This window comes from Apiospora marii (genome assembly GCF_038362585.1).
Source record: "Apiospora marii strain CBS 49790 chromosome Unknown utg000005l_segment0_segment0, whole genome shotgun sequence".
NCBI classification, from domain to species: Eukaryota; Fungi; Ascomycota; class Sordariomycetes; order Amphisphaeriales; family Apiosporaceae; genus Apiospora; species Apiospora marii.
The window spans coordinates 5589870-5605513 of NW_027117377.1; the positions used below are offsets into that span (position 1 = coordinate 5589870).

Below are 15644 nucleotides of genomic sequence, written 5' to 3' on the forward strand. Positions count from 1 at the left end.
TCGTTCCGACTTTTGGTGAGATGGGATCTATTAAACTTCTTCTGACAGGTTGGACCCCGGCTCTCCCCCGACGTGACTCGCGGAAGCGTCAAGTCCAGGCCTGTTTCGCGGTGGAGAGCAAATTGTGGATCGGTGATTGGTTAGCTCGCCGCGAATCTTCAGGGTCCTCGGGCTCCGAGCCAGTGCCCTTTCCAGCGCTCGGGACCCATCTGGCTATGCTTTATTGGCCCCTTGGTGGGTTGCATGGTGCAGGCTAATGTGTCACGCCGGCATTTCATTCGCTGCCGCTCCACTCTGCCGAATGGCGAAAAGGATAGAGGGGGATAATTCCCGACTCCCCCATGGCTTGTCCTTCCTGCTGTTAATTCTCCTTGTGTACCGTTACCAGCGAGGAGGGAGGTCTCATCTCTACCGGTCCTTTTTTTGTGGCAACATGATCTCGCATTCCTTGGCCGACAGGACGAAGGCCGCCCTCGAGGTACCTCCTCAGGACTTCGACGGTACTCTCCTCAGCAGCAGCAGCAGCAGCGGTTTTCCCGAGTCGTCTCTTGAGCAACTCTACACGAGTCAAGAAGGTCTCGCGTTCGATTGCCCGCCCGACACCGATGCTTTTCTCTACGCCTTGTCTCCAGAGCCTATTCGCGAGGGGGAGAAGGAGGAGCCGAAACCACAGGTGACGACGGGCGCCATGACGGTCAGGAAAACCAGCAGCAGCAGCACGTCCTACTCCGGAGACGTCGCGGCTCCACCTCCAACGCAGGCCAAGAAGAAGAAGTACACCCGGGCCTTCAGCCATCGGGCCCGCACCGGCTGCATGACTTGGTGAGTGTAGTGGTGGCCCTTGCTGGCGTTTCTGGTGCGAGATGGAGGCTTGGCTAACTCATTGATTGGTACCGTGCAGCAGGTAACAAAGATTTCCCCAATCGCCCAATCTCTCCAACCTACCTGACCACTCCGTCGTATGTTATTGTCCTAAATGTTCGCCTTCACTGACCAAATGACCATGTCGGCGCAGAATCCGCCACAAGAAATGTGACGAAACAAAACCCACATGCCGTCGCTGCGCCGCCGCAAAGGTGGTCTGCGACGGCTATCCTTCGGCCCAGCCCCCGTCGTCGTCGTCCAAGGAGGATGGCGCCGGCTCTTCCCTTTCGCAGACGGTGGCGAAATCTACCAACAGCACTCGCGGGGGCAGCCCAGCTAGCAGTTGTAGGAGCAGCCCGTCGCGGCGGAGTAGTAGTACTCCACTCTTCACCATCAACCCCATCGTCTTCGAGTCCGCCACCGAGGCGCGGTACTTCCACCACTTCCGCGTCTGCACCCGTTTTGGCCTGGCCGACTCGGCCGGCCTGCTAGACTACTGGGATGCGTACGCGCTGCCTATAGCGCATCAAGAAGACTACTTGCGGCAGACCATCTCTGCTGTCGGCGCCGCACATCAGCTCTTCGTCATCCGAGCTTACACATCACCATCCAGCTCGTCGAGTTGGGATACGGGCCAGGAGAATGCCGCCATCCAGCAGTACAATCGGGCCATCTCGAGCCTGGTGAAGGCCATGTCGTCGCCCAACTCGGTCGCCTCCACCCACGGCGCCCTGCTCTGCTGCCTGATGTTTGTGACCTTTGAGAGCCTCATGGGTCGATACTCGGAGTCCATCAAGCACATCCAGTCGGGCTTCCAGCTGCTCGCGTCGCTGGACGCCGGCAGCAAGATCCGCGACGCGGGCCTGTGGCAGCAGACGTACGACATGTTCGCCCGCCTGGGCCTCGAGTTCTCGGCCTTCATGGACGCGCCCCTGACGCCGGCGCTGCCCAGCAACATGCCCATCGCCCCCATGGCCGCCGAGGAGGAGCAGGCCTTCGACGACCTGAACGATGCCATGTACTCGCTGCGGACGCTGGACATCGGCCACTTCCTCGCGCTGCACGAGGCCGAGCAGCAGCACCTGATCCATCATCCGTCGCGGCCCCCGACGCCCGAGGGCAAGATGGCCTCCCTGACCGTGTCCGACAACCACGCCGTCACGGCCACCAAGGTCTTCGGCCCCCTCTGGGAGGAGCACTGGAACGACCGGTTCTACGCCTGGAACCGGCGCTTCGAGCGCACGGCCCGGGCGCTGCCGCCGGACCCGGAGCTCTCGGACCGCGACCGCGGCATGCTGGCCCGGCTGCGCCTGCAGCAGAGCTTCTGGGAGATGGCCGTCGAGCTCTCCCACCACGGCGGCGACCCGCGGGGCCTCGCGCCCGCGACGGCCGAGGCGTGCCTGCAGCGGGCCGAGCGGCTGGCGGCGCCGTTCCTGGCCGCCGGCAAGCCGACCTTCTCGCTCGACGGGGACCTCATCTCGGACCTGTCCTTCATCTTCAGCGTGTGCCGCGACGGGGCGCAGCAGGCGCGCGCCCTGGAGCTGCTGCGGTCGCTCAACCGCCGCGAGGGCATCTGGGACAGCCGCGAGATCGCCGAGATGCACGAGTGCTCCCTCCGCCTCGGCGTCGCGCAGGCCTGGGGCGAGGACGAGGAGCTCGGCTGCTCGGTCCCGGCCTTTATGCGCTCGCTGGCGCGCATGTCGCAGCGGGCCTACGCGCCGCGCGCGGGGCTGGTGTCCATGGCGGACTTCCGGGACGGCGCGAGCAATTACAGCAGCGGCAGCGGCGGCGCCGTGTCGGACGTCGAGGAGGTTTACGTTGTATGATGATGGGGATAATACCACACACAATTGGGTAATGTCGGGTTTGGGGATGGGGAAAGGAGTTTTAGCGCTTGTATCAACCAACAGTACTGTTCTGAGACTAATGATAAAGCTCCCAATTGCACGTTCTGTGATTACGGTGACGATTGAGGCGCAAGTGTGGCGGCCGAACGTCGATGGGAAAACACACGGTCATGCTGCTGGAAATAATGATGAAAATTCGCTACGCCAATGTCCAAAGTGCGAGCACAGAAACGCTTGCCCGTCAAGAAAGTATATACAAGAACACGCCCACTGCCCCTTGCGCCTCCCCCTCAGCAAATCAAGCCTCCCCCTTCAATCCGACTCACATGCCGTCCTTAATCATGGCGTTGACCAGGAGCACGTTGCGGTCCGCATTGGTCTCGCTCCACTCGTTGTCGTAGTTGAGCCCGTACGGCCAGAAGTGCGACCCGCCACAGCTGATCTTGGCACTCTGCCCGTCCCAGCTCCGCAACAAGGGCAGCGCCGTCGCCCAGTCGCCCGCCGCGCACTTGCGGTCGAAGGCCGCCGTCTGCCCCACCCCCAGCGTGTGCGACACCTCGTGCAGCGCCGTGCGCTCGTTCATGTAGGCCCGGTTCGAGCCGAAGCGCAGGTCGCCGTTGTAGTTGGCCTCGGCCGTCGGCACCCCGGGCGTGTAGTAGACGCGGATGTTCTTCGAGGCCGAGCCCAGCCGGGCGTGCCGCGCCGCCGCCAGCTTCATGGCGGACTCGATCTTGGCGTAGGCGTCGGACTGGTCCGCGCTCGGGTTCCCGGCCTTCTCGAGGGTCCAGTTGATGGCGGCTTCGGCGACGGCTAGGCTGGCGGCGGCGGTGGCGAGGAGGGAGAGCTTCATTTTGGTTGTCTTGGTGGTGACGTGATTTGGGATTGGGTCTTGTTGAAGGTGTTAGGGTCAGAAGCAGAGAGTAAAGCAACGCGGTTGCGCTTTCAAGAATATAAGTGAGAGAATAGTAGGACAGAAGCACTTTCTTGCAAATCTACACGAAACAATCGAGGCAAAGTTTCACGAGAATACCCAGGGAGAGAGCGAGGGCTCGCCCGGTTTATGTAAACGCTGAACCCTGATCACCTTCCTATCGTGGAGCGCGAGCGAGATCTCTCGGCCTATTTGCCGACCAGGGAATGGGGGCACAGATATCGCCCAGGCCCATGAACATACCTACTACTTACTACGTACCTATCCGTAAGTAGCCTCGCTACGACATGCGGCAGTTGCGAGTGGTCATATCAGAGAGCCCATATACGGCCCAAACGGGTAAACTGATATTGGGATGGCCTCTCTGCTCTGGGTGGTGGGAATTCGTGACCCGCCCTGGCCGTCTTGGGGATGCGACGGTACGACACACCGGACGGGCCTTGGCGCATGAAGGGGCTCCGCCCCGACTTGCCCGTTCGGGCAACCAGCATCCGCTGTTTATTTGGGGAGTCGAGCCAGGAGGTCGCAGCCAGCAATCATGTCGTCGCATTTTAATTCAAACCGCCCTGCCACTGGCACCTTCTTCAAACATGGCAGGCGTCCGAGGGGTGACATCAGTCCATAACGCGAAAGGCATGGCAATGCCAGCATTATCTGTGTGTATGTACGAATCAGATGGCCAGCAAAGAGCATGCGATGCTTTAGAGATACCTACTATGGCTGTATGATATGTTGAATTGATAGGTAGTTGTTCAACTGCAAGCGTATCAACAGTGCAGTGATGGGAGGTTGGCCATGTGCCGTTCCAATCTTTAGTCTTCAATGCGATCTATCTTGGCACCGCAACCTTAGACCAGGATCGCCATAAGAAAGAACCGCATGGTGCAAGGGCCCAGATTGATGTAAAGATAAACGAGGCTGCTTGACAGGTCAGGTCATTCGATGCATCGCGCATGCATTTTTCTATTATTGAATTAGGGGGTCAATCGCCTTCCTTATCTGCTGGCTTGTAGTCCCAGAATATCCCAACCTGGGCAAGGGGTGCCCGCGACAGTTTTGACATCTCCTTCGGCTAGCATTTGCCCAGAGAAGAGAACCATTCGTTGCCGGCGCAAAGCCCCGCCCAATGGCGCTGCGGGACATCAGCAAGATAAGAGCAGACAGTATCCGGCTCATTACGCTTGTATATATAATCTATAGTAGATACTTTCAGTGTTGATACGACTGATTATTCCATTCGAGTGATTTCAGCATCGGCAATTAATCTTGCTATTCCGGCGTTTATTCAGTGTCACTTCTGGGCAAACAACACCAATGTCTGGGTCTGCGACCACAGCGGGTGATCAATTGGCTGCAATGAAGCAATGCCATCGATCCATTTCTGTTTGGATGAACCATGACTTGCTTAGGAACTTGACCGCGCTTCGTCATATCAAACTAGCGAAAGCTTGGCGATCGTGAATCTCCAAGCACATCGACGTCGATGTTTGAAATACGGGTGCATAACATGCGCTTATGCTTTGGCTCTTACTTAGCCAACATGTGGGTTTCGCCGTGCAAGGTCCGAAGACCATTTGTCAAGAGCATCTCGAGTGTGAGCAAGAACATCGTCATCTTCATATTCAGCAGGGGGGCGCCTGCACCTCATCCTCCATGATCGGCCACATAGGACCTAGTTCTATGCGTACATGTTCCTCTCAATACACATTACAACATATAATCGTAAGATCCGCGCGTTCAACCCATACCGTATACACGTCGTGGATCCTCCCTTCCCGTTCGCCGCCCAAGTAAAGCTCTGTTTCTAGCCGCCCCTCTGGAACAGCTTGGGAATGTTGCCCTCAATGATGCGCATGCGGTTCATCTGCTCGAGGCGTTCCTCGGCCTCCTCCATCTCCTCGTGCTTCTTGAAGTGCGCAATGTCCTCGGGGTGGGTGAGGTCCTCCATCGTGGTGTCGTCGCCGTGGTACTTTTCCCAGTGGTGGATCTCGTACTCGTACTCGTCGTCGCCGTGGTGGCCCGGACCGGTCCCCATGTCCGGCAGCGTCTTGCCCGCGTTGATGAAGTCGACGAACTCGGACCGCGACACGAAGCCGTCGTTGTCCGTGTCCATCAGGTTCGCCACCTCGTGCGCGATGTCGGCCTTGCGGTGCGCCGGGACCGCCGCGTTCGACTCGTCCATCAGGCCGTACGTCCGCTGGATCTCCTCGTGCTCCCAGTGCCCGTCGGCATCGAAGTCGTGCAGCGCGAAGAAGGAGGAGGCATCGAAGTCGGAGATATGGTGTTCCTCTGGCCGAAAAGAATAAAAGAAGTTAGCGCTGACGAGCTTTGATTGAAGCAACGGGACACAACAGCAATTGTTTCGGAGTTATGTGTCGCAAGCAGACAAGCAAATCCGGCCGCTTTGTCTGTGGAAGCACGAGAATGGATTGCAGTAGTTGGTAACACTGGGGAAAAACGTACCGGCCATGTGTTTGGTCATCCAATCGGCCTTTTCGTCGACCATGGGCTTTTGCGAGCCGCCATGATCACCGTGTGCCAGAGCTCCGCTAAGCAGGCTCAACGTCACTAATATCGTGGATCGCATCTTGGAATGTGTGTCGGGTGATTCGAGGCAACAAAAATCGGTCAATTGTCAATGTTGGTCGATGGTGGACTCGAGGATATGCGACGTAACAAATAGTGACAGGAGGTTTTGTTTCGTTTCGGGATGCGAAAAGTCGGGTTTGGATTTGGAGATTCCCGTCAGCAAGCGCTCCCCGATCCCAGGTTTGGCATTTCAACATGACAGGGGGATCGCCAGCGCTGCAGGTTTAGCTTGCGGTTGCTAGGTGGGCAGGGGGGGTTTTGGGGGGAAGAAGATGCGACGCTAAACCTGCCATGGCCTGGCTCACATGTTTCGCCGTCTTGTCAGGTACCCTCAATCCGATTTGCTTGGCCCTTTGCATCTTGAACCGCCGTATCATCGATGTATTTTGTTTAGACTGTCGCCTGAGGACCGACAACGAACTTCGAAAATGGCAGGCACGCCCAAGTAGTGTTGACTGTGTTGCACTGGAAGAATTGAATTTCGAGCGGCTGAAGCTCCAGCGACCCACTGACGTCAGGTTTCAGCGCCGCCAGGGTCGTAGCGGGAACTCTGCTGGCAGCCCGGAGCAACGTCCCAAAAACTCCACCTTCACCCGACTTCAGGCGAAACTCGACCTCGACGCGTGCCGACGCGAAGTCAGTCACTTCTCGACATCGACCTCGAATCGCTCAACCATGTCGCGCACTTTGGAGACGACGCTCCTCTCGCTCGTGCCAACCTATCCTTCTGCGGCATCCCTGCCTCGCCCTCTTGTGGACCTCGCCTCGAGTCTCCTGACGCAGTCGCGACACAATGCCAGCACCCTCAAGGCCGAAGAAGAGGTCGCGCGCGAGTACGCATGCGCCAACCTCGCCTGCGAACGGCTGAAGACGAGCCTGGACCTGCCGCAAATACAGGCGCGCCCCCCGGTACCACCGCGTATCTACAAGCGATTGTACACCCATCTGGACAACATCCTGCCCGCGAACGCGGTCGCTAAGAGCGGACGGGTCAGGACGCCGAGCAGCAAGCTCCGAGAAGCCCAGGGGCTGTTTGGCAGCGCGGCCACTATTGAGAGAAACGCACAACCGGGGCACGCCCACCAAGGAAGCGTCGCTGGCGCAGTTCCGACCAAGGGGGGATGGGACGCCGACCAAATCGACGTCGGCCAAGAAGGGGCTCGTGACGCCCGGCAAGCGGAAAGCCCAGGACCACGATACGCTGCCCCCCTGGATCCGGCCCACCATTCAGTTCATGTGCATCCAGATGAACCAGAGCCGCATCGGCCGCATCGTCCTGGCGGGCATGGAGTCGATTGTGCTGCCCCGCGGCCGACGTACGACGGACGACTGGGTCAACGCCAACCTCACGCCGCTCCTAGCCGGCATCGCCTTCCTCACAATGTGGCAAATTATCTCTCTCGAGACGGATAACCCCGACCCCAAGGTGTATGCCAAGACCCGCGAGCAGGTGCTGAAGGCCATCATGAAAGCGCGTGACACCGTGGAGGTCAAGGGGTTCGAGGACGACGAGGACGCGGCGTGGGATGGCTGGTCCGACATCAGGACCAAGGACATCGACAAGACGGTGGAGAAGGGGACCAAGAGCGGCTGGCAGGAGTCCGGCTGGTACGGCAGCATACAAGATATGGTGGACGCATGCGGCACCGGCAAGGGCAACCAGGGCTCGGATCCCGATGGAGATGGCGGCGGTGATGACGATGACGACGAGGCCATGGACCGGGTGCAGATGCAGAGGGGGGACAGCATGTTCCAGGGCCGCTGGGTCATGACGGACCGCAAGCGGGAGGAGTACCGGCATTGGAAGGAGGATGCCTTGATGAGGATCGAGGAGATCAAGAAGGAGCAGAAGGAGCAGGAGAATGCGGTGGACGGCGATGTAGCAGCGTAATGATACCCCCATAGACCAGAGCCATGCGTTAGACTGAGCAATGTTATTCAATATCTCTGGACCTACCTATATTCTCCCACTTGCGTGCAATAGTCTTGGAATAGCCTCATCCCGCCAGCTCGACTCAATGTTGGTTTACCAGGTCCAGGTGAAGAGATTGTGTAGGCACCCCGTCCCTGTCTCCTTCATCGCAAGCTACGTCCCCTACCTCTGTAGGTGCCAGTGACAATCACCGCCAAACAATCAACCCAAGCAGCTTACCTAGCTACCTAGCTACCTAGCTATGGAAGCTCCCAAACCTCAGTAGGTAGACACATAAATGCCAATTGATGCATTTTCTCCCAGTCCCCAGCGAGTCAACTGAATTGGTTGGCTTAATGGTTGTTCTGCACCATCGAAGAGAGGCACACTTAAAACATAAAAAAGGACTAGAGAAACCCCGGCAGAGAGCGCGACCAACAGACACCAACCGACCCCGACCGATCCCGACTGTCTATCCTCCTGTCCCAAAGTGGGTTTCCGATACTTACCGGGGTGCACACCGGTTCGTTGCTTTTTTGTCATTTCTTCTACTCAACCTGTAATATCTTATTCTTTTTCTTTTTTTGCATCTTCTTGTCAAACCATATACCATCTCCTTGCTCCTGTATATATCGTCTTCTTTTTATTCAGCATTTTCTCACTTTGCCATCTTGTTCTGTACGCATGTCAGACATATCACAGCACGTAGTCCCTCAATATGAACACGCCTTTGAATAACTCTTGACCAGGCGCTACCTCGTCGTTGTTGTTGCTACCATCCCAGTACCATATCTGCATCTAGGTAGCCTGTCCATATCTCCTGACTTACCTCACAACGGGAATCCTCCGATACCTGTGAACGGAGGCAAGGGCAACCCATATATCCACACCTCTACCATCACCACTGACTCTATATGCCCAGTTACCAAAGGCTGTGGGTACTTAAGCCATAATACAGCAACAAATTCCCAACCACCAGCAGACGGGTCACAGGTGGGGCCTCACCTTCCCTTCGGCGGCGAGATCCAAAGTTGCGCAGCGCAGCGCCAGCAGCAGCGCGCCTTCTGCGGTTCCGTGGCCGAGCTGGTTATCGTCTCTGACCTGCAGGCAGAGCGACATGATGTAAAAGTGGTTAGACAAAACACTGGGGTCCCATCCAGGGCGGACGACAACCCTGGGGTTTTTCGTATGTTCGGGCGCGCACGAGCAGAGCTTTTTTGCCATTCAAGTTTGTCTTTTTATTCTATTTGGATATTATCTAATTGTAGGTTTTGAACTATTGTTTTGTAGCTGTGTTGTGTGGTTGCGTGCGCAGTGCTCAAATCTCACAAGGGGGGCCGGGATGGTGGGAGGCATCCTCGGGACGATTTGGGACGATGTGTCGAGCTCAGGAAAACAGGCGTCAGTACGCCAAAACGCGAGGGACAGGGTTCGAATCTCCTTGTGGGCATTTTTTAAGGAATGTTTTTAATTCTTTTTACAACACGTATTGTTCCCTTGCCATCTCCCTTTCGACCCACCACTTTGCCGCCATTTATTGATTCTTTTTCCCCTTCGCCTTGTTGCCTATCATCACGAGCCTCACTGTACCTTTATAATTGAAAGCCCATCATCGCTTCCTACCTGGTAAAATTAGGTTGTTCATCCAAGTTGACCTCAGAATCTTGGTAGCCTTGCTGCCCCAGCAAAGCCACATGGGAAGACGCGTCGCGCCCACCTGCTTCCCGCCAGGCATATATGTCAGCTTCATGATCTGCAATTTACAAGCCACAGTTGCTCATTTGGATTATATGTGGTTATGAGAACAATAAACACGTACATCGATTTGATTCTGGCTGGGACCAACGTTTCTACGTACACCACCAGTTTACCTGGCCAACTCTTTCAAGCCCTTCTCCTAACAGGGCCATGAACACAGAAACAAGGCCCCATCTCTTGACGTCTCGAGATTTCTCGACCTCCTGGCACCGCGTTTCATCTTCATGGGGGTGGGAGATGCTGATGAACTACTTTCCCTTCCAGTACACGTCGTGCCTATGAATTCGCTCCCCTTGGGCCCCAAATTGTCTCCTTTTTTCTTGTTTTTCAACTTGTCCTTTTTCAATTCGCTGTCCACTCTCAGCATGCTGGCCAGCATAGCCCATGCGGATTTCGCGTTATCCCTTGCCACGTTCAACGTGCATGTGTCCTGGTGCCGAGTAGATGGGAAACTCAGCAGGCCGGTTCTGTATCTCTTGGCCAGGTCTAGGAGTTTTGAAGTTTGATAATCAATCATTTCGAGTTGCTTCCTTCTGCCTACAATCACGGTAATCGTGCTTCGTCACGAAGCCTGCATTCCGTAGACCCACAAGGAGCGACCGATTCTCAACAGCCCAGCCCCCAACACAAGTTCTCCTGCTCACCGGGCAAGGAAGTGAGTGGTAGGTGATAGACTAACGCGGCACGCCGATTCTACCCTTCGATCATCGCGGGGTCGCCGGGGATCATGTACGTCTCCGACATGCCCCACTGGTCCATATTCTCGAAAGGACCGCAGAGCCTGACCAGCAGGCTCCTCGACAGCCGGACGCGCTCCAACGCGGCGTCGCCCACGATGATGTCGGGGAGCGTCAGGAGGTAGTCTGGCGGGAGAAAGACCAGCGACGCCGGGGGCGCGTGTCCCAAGGACCTCGGCTGCGGTGTGAAGCCGCCCGCGTGGCGGAAGATGGCGGCCAGCTGGCTGTGCATCTGGCTGATGGTGGAGTCGGCCGGTCCGCAGCGGTCGAGGATCGCCAGGCAGGACTGCGCGTGCTGCAGGTTGACGGTCCAGGACTCGGTCCTGTCGCCGTGGATCTGTTGCTGTAGGACCGCGTGGAGGAGGACGGTGCAGGTCGTGTAGGCTTGGAATCTGCGAAGTCGCCATCTTAGTGTTTGTTTCTGCCGGGGAGAGCCTTGGTACGAATAGAAAAAGATGAAAGAAGAATAAGAAGAAAAGAAGACGAGTCTGGGCAAGGGGGTGGAAATCTAATCACAGCTTACATGACCAGCCAGCACTTCCAAATGCCCACATCCTCCAACACGAGAAATTCGAAGATCCGCGCGGCTTGTTGTGCCCCCAGGACTCCTTCGGTGGCGTTGTCGAAAACGGACTTGTTGGACACATGGTATTCCTGCACGGCATCCCGCGCCACGAGGCCAACCGACCGAAGGAAGCGGCCTGTGGTGCGGCGGTACAGCAGCCCCGTGGCGCTGAGAAACATCAGATTGACGTAGTAGATAGCTACGCGCTTCTCCTTGGCCTGCTCCTCGATCAAGGCGGCCAGGTACAGATCGTTGGGCAGCTTCCGGTACCACTCCTGCAGGTCCTGCATCAGCAGCCCCGGGCTGGCCGCCGCCTGTCCCTGGAGCGTGAAATCCATCCGGGAGATATTCGCCTTGAGGAGGCAGAGCTTGGTGAGCTCGCGGGAGACGTTGATGTGCAGCATCGGGACCGTCTCGAGCGCGACGTCCGAGACCGGGAACTCGTCGAAGAAGAGGCCGCCCCCGTAGACGTAGCCGAGGGAGGAGGAGAGGAGCAGAGACTGGAACAGCAGCGTCCGCCAGGTCTTGCGGTGGTTGATCCAGGTGTCCTGGGCCATGCCCGGCTCGCGGAAGTTGTGGTCGCTGAGGTTGTGCTTCATGCAGAGGCTGAGGCCGATCTCGACAAAGGCCAGCGCGGTGGTGCGCTTGGACTTGATGTTGAAGTTGGCCAGGAGGGTACAGACCTTGATGGCGTCCAGCGGGAGGATCTTGTACAGCAGGGCGAAGTAATTGGTGGCGGTGTGGTAGAGAGTCTCGGAGTACCCGACGGCGAGCTCGTCGTTGTGGGCGTAACGCATGCCCATGGCGGCGACGGCACATAGGCAGCACAGCTCGGCCTGCTTCACGGCCTGCGGCAGGTCCAGGCTGTCGACATAGATGTCCCGGTGGTATTTCATGATGGCCTCCTTGGAAAACACCATGAACCATTGCCCACTCAACTCGAAAAAGGCGTCCACGGCAGCCTGGATCCGGGTTGTGTCGGAGACGGACATGCGGTTCCAGCAGTACAGTATGTCCTCCAACTGGTTGGGTTCCTCGGGGGCCACCACTGGCTCGGCGTCCAGATGACCGGACGAAGCCACCCGCCTTGGAAGTGAACGGGGGTGGTTGGTTTCTGGCGGAGACGCCCCATCCTCGGCCTCTTGGGCAGGGCTACTACCATCATGGTGATGGGACGAATCTCCGGTCTGGCTGGTGCGCCGCGTATCCCGGAAGACGTCACCCAACGCCTCGCCCGACCGGAGCCGGGTGACGAGGCCCACGGCCTCCTCCTCGGGGACTTCTTGAAGCCGCTTGACGTAATCATGATACTCTATCAGCTTGTCCTTGTTGGATTTGTCCTCGGTGGAGCTGGCCGTGTGCCGCAAGCGGTGGATGAGCGTTTTGGCCTCCGTTTCCGACCCGCTGCGCAGCGTGCCGAGCAGACACTCGTAGCCGGCCAGCCGGGACGTGCGGATGTGTGCGTCGCCGTCGTCGGGGTAGACGCAGTCGATCCTTTTGTCTGAGCACCGCTTGCAGCTCGGGCGCTCTCCGTCACACTGTGCCGTGGCTCAGGTCAGTACACCGAAGGGGGGGAATTGACTATTTTTGTACATGGTGAACAGCAGGGTCACCCGCCTTTGTCTTCTTGACGCGGCAGTGGACGCATGCGATGGTGGTGAGCTTCCGTCGGCTGATCTTGGCTAGCGCGGCGTCTGCCGGCTCGCTAGCGCTGCCTTCGGGGTCGACCTTGGGAAAGAGGGGCCGGTAGGAAGTCATGTCGGAGGTCCAAGCCTTAAAGTGGAATTGGAGCGTCAGCCCATCCCTCCCGGACAGGAAAATTTAATGACTGCAGTCGTCGTGGAATCTTGGCCGTGGAACGGTGTATCGCCACTGGATCTCGATGCTGATAGGCTTTAGTGAGGGGTCGTTGGGGGCGTTGCGCGACCCGGACGAGGTCCGAGCCATTCCGCGGGCAGTGATTGGTCTATGTCGCATGCTTGCTCTCCAGACAACAGATCCGGATCGAACAGCGACAGATCGTCGAGCGTCGCACCTGATGAGAACTGTAAATGTCCCACTCTTTCTTGGAGCCACATAACTGTGTGTTTTCCACTCTGGTCGCAGTCTCGTCGAGCTTCTAACGTATTGGTAAGTGGTATCCGGGCGACAAGCCGCCTGCATGCATTTAGGTAGCCGAGAAGATCAGATCAGACCAGGGGCCGTCGACTGGAGGAGTCACTGATCGATCAATCTGATGGTCTCAACCTTTCGGGTTCCTTACCTGCTTTGACCCCACCCACCCATGAGCCCATGCAGGAACCGGATCACATACCATACCTTCCGTATGGATGGAGGTTATGAGGTATCATCAGGTTCAACACACAGCAGCTGCCGCCCTTGCATTAACATAAGCTGCCCAATTGCAGCAGATGCTTCCCTCACTTGCGCAAACGGCCTGGTGACTATTTGTAGTACATTCATATGGGAATTGCCAATTACACTCCAATCGTTATGACGTGCAAGCATACGCGTCGAATACGCAGTGCCACACGCCAGGGGCATATGTCTTGACAAGCTCAGCGTGCTCTACATCAACCAATGCGCAAGTCCGGGAAGGATCTCCGCGTGGCACCATGCCGGCCAACGTCTCCTTGATGTCTAGCCGCCTCTTTTCGATGTCTGCCACGCTAACATTTTCATGTAGATGCAACCATGCCTGGGGACTCTCCTTGGCAATCTCCATGGCGTCCTTCCAACACAGCTCGCTGCTTGGGAGAAATCCGCAATTGACGTGAAGAACGTCCAGCTGCTGTTTCGCCAGTTTCTTCCTGGCTTTTTGTATTCGCTGCAGAGCCATCGCGTTGTCTTCTTGGAACACCACGATCTTCACGTCTCCTGCCACGATCTCGCTAAAATCCACGTCGGAAGTCAGCTCGGCCCCTCGTATCACCCGCACACTCCAGCCATTGGCAAGTGCGCCCCGCCGCAGGCCTTCCACGCTCCAGGGGTTGAGCTCCCAGCACAGCACGCGCATGCCGAGCTTCGCATACGAGAAGACGAAGTACCCGATCCCGGCGTACATGTCCACCGCCCACTGGTTGCACAACACGCTCGAGCTCATGGCCCTGTGCTGCAGCGCCGGTTCAATCGGCTCATGGAAGGAAAGGACCCGGGCTTTTTCTTTGATGTTGCCCCGGCTGAACATGGTCCACCGCGGTGCCCATGTTTGGTGTATGCCGTTCTGCTTGGTGGAAACCCAAAAGGCGGCCTCGAAATCCGCCTCGGACACTTCCTCACCGGCCAGGTGCAGGTCGCATGACCCGAAGTCGCCGTACAGGACCTGTAGACCGCTTGGACTCCTTAGGATGTTCTCCTTGCCCTCCTCGGCGGGGCCGCAATCGTCCTGTTCCCGCAGATGCAGCGGTATGCCTTCATTCACGGCAAGATGGGTGAAAGAAGTGCCCGATTTGCGGGAGATCTCGGACAGTATCCTCGACCACAAGTCGCCGAGTTGTGTAGTTGATAGTGTTGACTTGAGAGAAACCCATGCTGGCGATGCGAAGGAGCCCGACGGCAGCAGGACCATGGGCTCGTAAACGGTCCATCTTTTAGGGGCCTGGGCGGCAAGCTCAGTGGCGTTGATTTCCCCTGGTGCGCCAGACTCTGCCGGTAAGTTCGAAGCCCATGCTGTTATGGCAGCCTCAATTGGGAGTACAGGCTTCTGCTTTGGCTTTGTACGACGTTTCTGGGTTCCAATTACGGACATCTTGTCACACCTTGTCCTACCATGAAATTCTTACCAGCCATAAAAATGGGAGCCGCCGCCGCTTACTAGCCTACAAAAGTGGGGACATCATCACGACCACTGAACAGTACCACTACATTGAATACGCCCTCAAGCCTTTAGCAGCCCCCTAATGATTGGGCTGCGAATAGCAAGGCGTGCTGTGCTCTTCATGTTAAATTCAAGATACTTAACTTATAATATGTATTTTGCGCACAGTAATGAGCATGATAGATTTCCCCCTGATGAATATATAAAACCTGCTGTAGTAAGTCATAGCTGAGTGGGATATTTCCCCTGCTGCATACCACATTACCACAGTGACCAGGACATCAGTGTCTTGGAAGTAAGTACATACATATAGACCATCGAGAGTATTTACCAGTGACATATTCACTGACAAACAGCCGCTCAGTGTCAGTAACAATGAGCCGGCGCAGCCTGACGTACAGTTGACGCAGGTAACCCGCCATCTGCCCTCCACGATTAGAGACAGGACCCTAGCCGCTGCCTGTAGGGCGTAAGGCTTATCCCCGCGAACGCTGTGTCGGCCCCCAAGCCCCCCGCCTCCACTCCTAAAAGGTGACAGCTTAGCCCCTCCAAAAAATCTCTAATCGATAACAATTTTTCCCACGCCGCCCGCTGCCCGCTGCGTTGCTGGAAATACCCCGCCAT

General features: G+C 57.0%; 7 protein-coding genes across 7 annotated transcripts; 2 read left to right on the forward strand and 5 right to left on the reverse strand.

Annotated features, from left to right (window-relative positions):
- Window positions 1-433: 433 nt before the first annotated feature.
- On the forward strand, window positions 434-2690 carry PG985_009657 (uncharacterized protein; the record flags this gene model as incomplete). Its single annotated transcript, XM_066829425.1, has 3 exons — window positions 434-822; window positions 902-904; window positions 1016-2690. The coding sequence occupies 3 exons, from the start codon at window positions 434-436 to the stop codon at window positions 2688-2690; spliced, it is 2067 nt and encodes a 688-aa protein (XP_066684337.1).
- Window positions 2691-3033: 343 nt separating this feature from the next.
- On the reverse strand, window positions 3034-3561 carry PG985_009658 (uncharacterized protein; the record flags this gene model as incomplete). The annotated part of the gene is made up of 1 exon (XM_066829426.1): window positions 3034-3561. The coding sequence occupies one exon, from the start codon at window positions 3559-3561 to the stop codon at window positions 3034-3036; it is 528 nt and encodes a 175-aa protein (XP_066684338.1).
- A 1885-nt stretch (window positions 3562-5446) lies between these two features.
- Window positions 5447-6229, reverse strand: PG985_009659 (calcium-binding protein; the record flags this gene model as incomplete). The annotated part of the gene is made up of 2 exons (XM_066829427.1): window positions 5447-5931; window positions 6106-6229. The coding sequence occupies 2 exons, from the start codon at window positions 6227-6229 to the stop codon at window positions 5447-5449; spliced, it is 609 nt and encodes a 202-aa protein (XP_066684339.1).
- Window positions 6230-6906: 677 nt separating this feature from the next.
- Window positions 6907-8122, forward strand: PG985_009660 (uncharacterized protein; the record flags this gene model as incomplete). The annotated part of the gene is made up of 2 exons (XM_066829428.1): window positions 6907-7262; window positions 7288-8122. 2 exons carry the CDS (start codon window positions 6907-6909, stop codon window positions 8120-8122), a joined length of 1191 nt encoding a protein of 396 aa, XP_066684340.1.
- Window positions 8123-8839: 717 nt separating this feature from the next.
- On the reverse strand, window positions 8840-9262 carry PG985_009661 (uncharacterized protein; the record flags this gene model as incomplete). The annotated part of the gene is made up of 2 exons (XM_066829429.1): window positions 8840-8935; window positions 9149-9262. 2 exons carry the CDS (start codon window positions 9260-9262, stop codon window positions 8840-8842), a joined length of 210 nt encoding a protein of 69 aa, XP_066684341.1.
- Window positions 9263-10594: 1332 nt separating this feature from the next.
- PG985_009662 (uncharacterized protein) lies at window positions 10595-12961 on the reverse strand (the record flags this gene model as incomplete). Its single annotated transcript, XM_066829430.1, has 3 exons — window positions 10595-10961; window positions 11162-12741; window positions 12806-12961. The coding sequence occupies 3 exons, from the start codon at window positions 12959-12961 to the stop codon at window positions 10595-10597; spliced, it is 2103 nt and encodes a 700-aa protein (XP_066684342.1).
- A 733-nt stretch (window positions 12962-13694) lies between these two features.
- PG985_009663 (uncharacterized protein) lies at window positions 13695-14951 on the reverse strand (the record flags this gene model as incomplete). Its single annotated transcript, XM_066829431.1, has 1 exon — window positions 13695-14951. One exon carries the CDS (start codon window positions 14949-14951, stop codon window positions 13695-13697), a length of 1257 nt encoding a protein of 418 aa, XP_066684343.1.
- Between the last annotated feature and the right edge of the window lie 693 nt (window positions 14952-15644).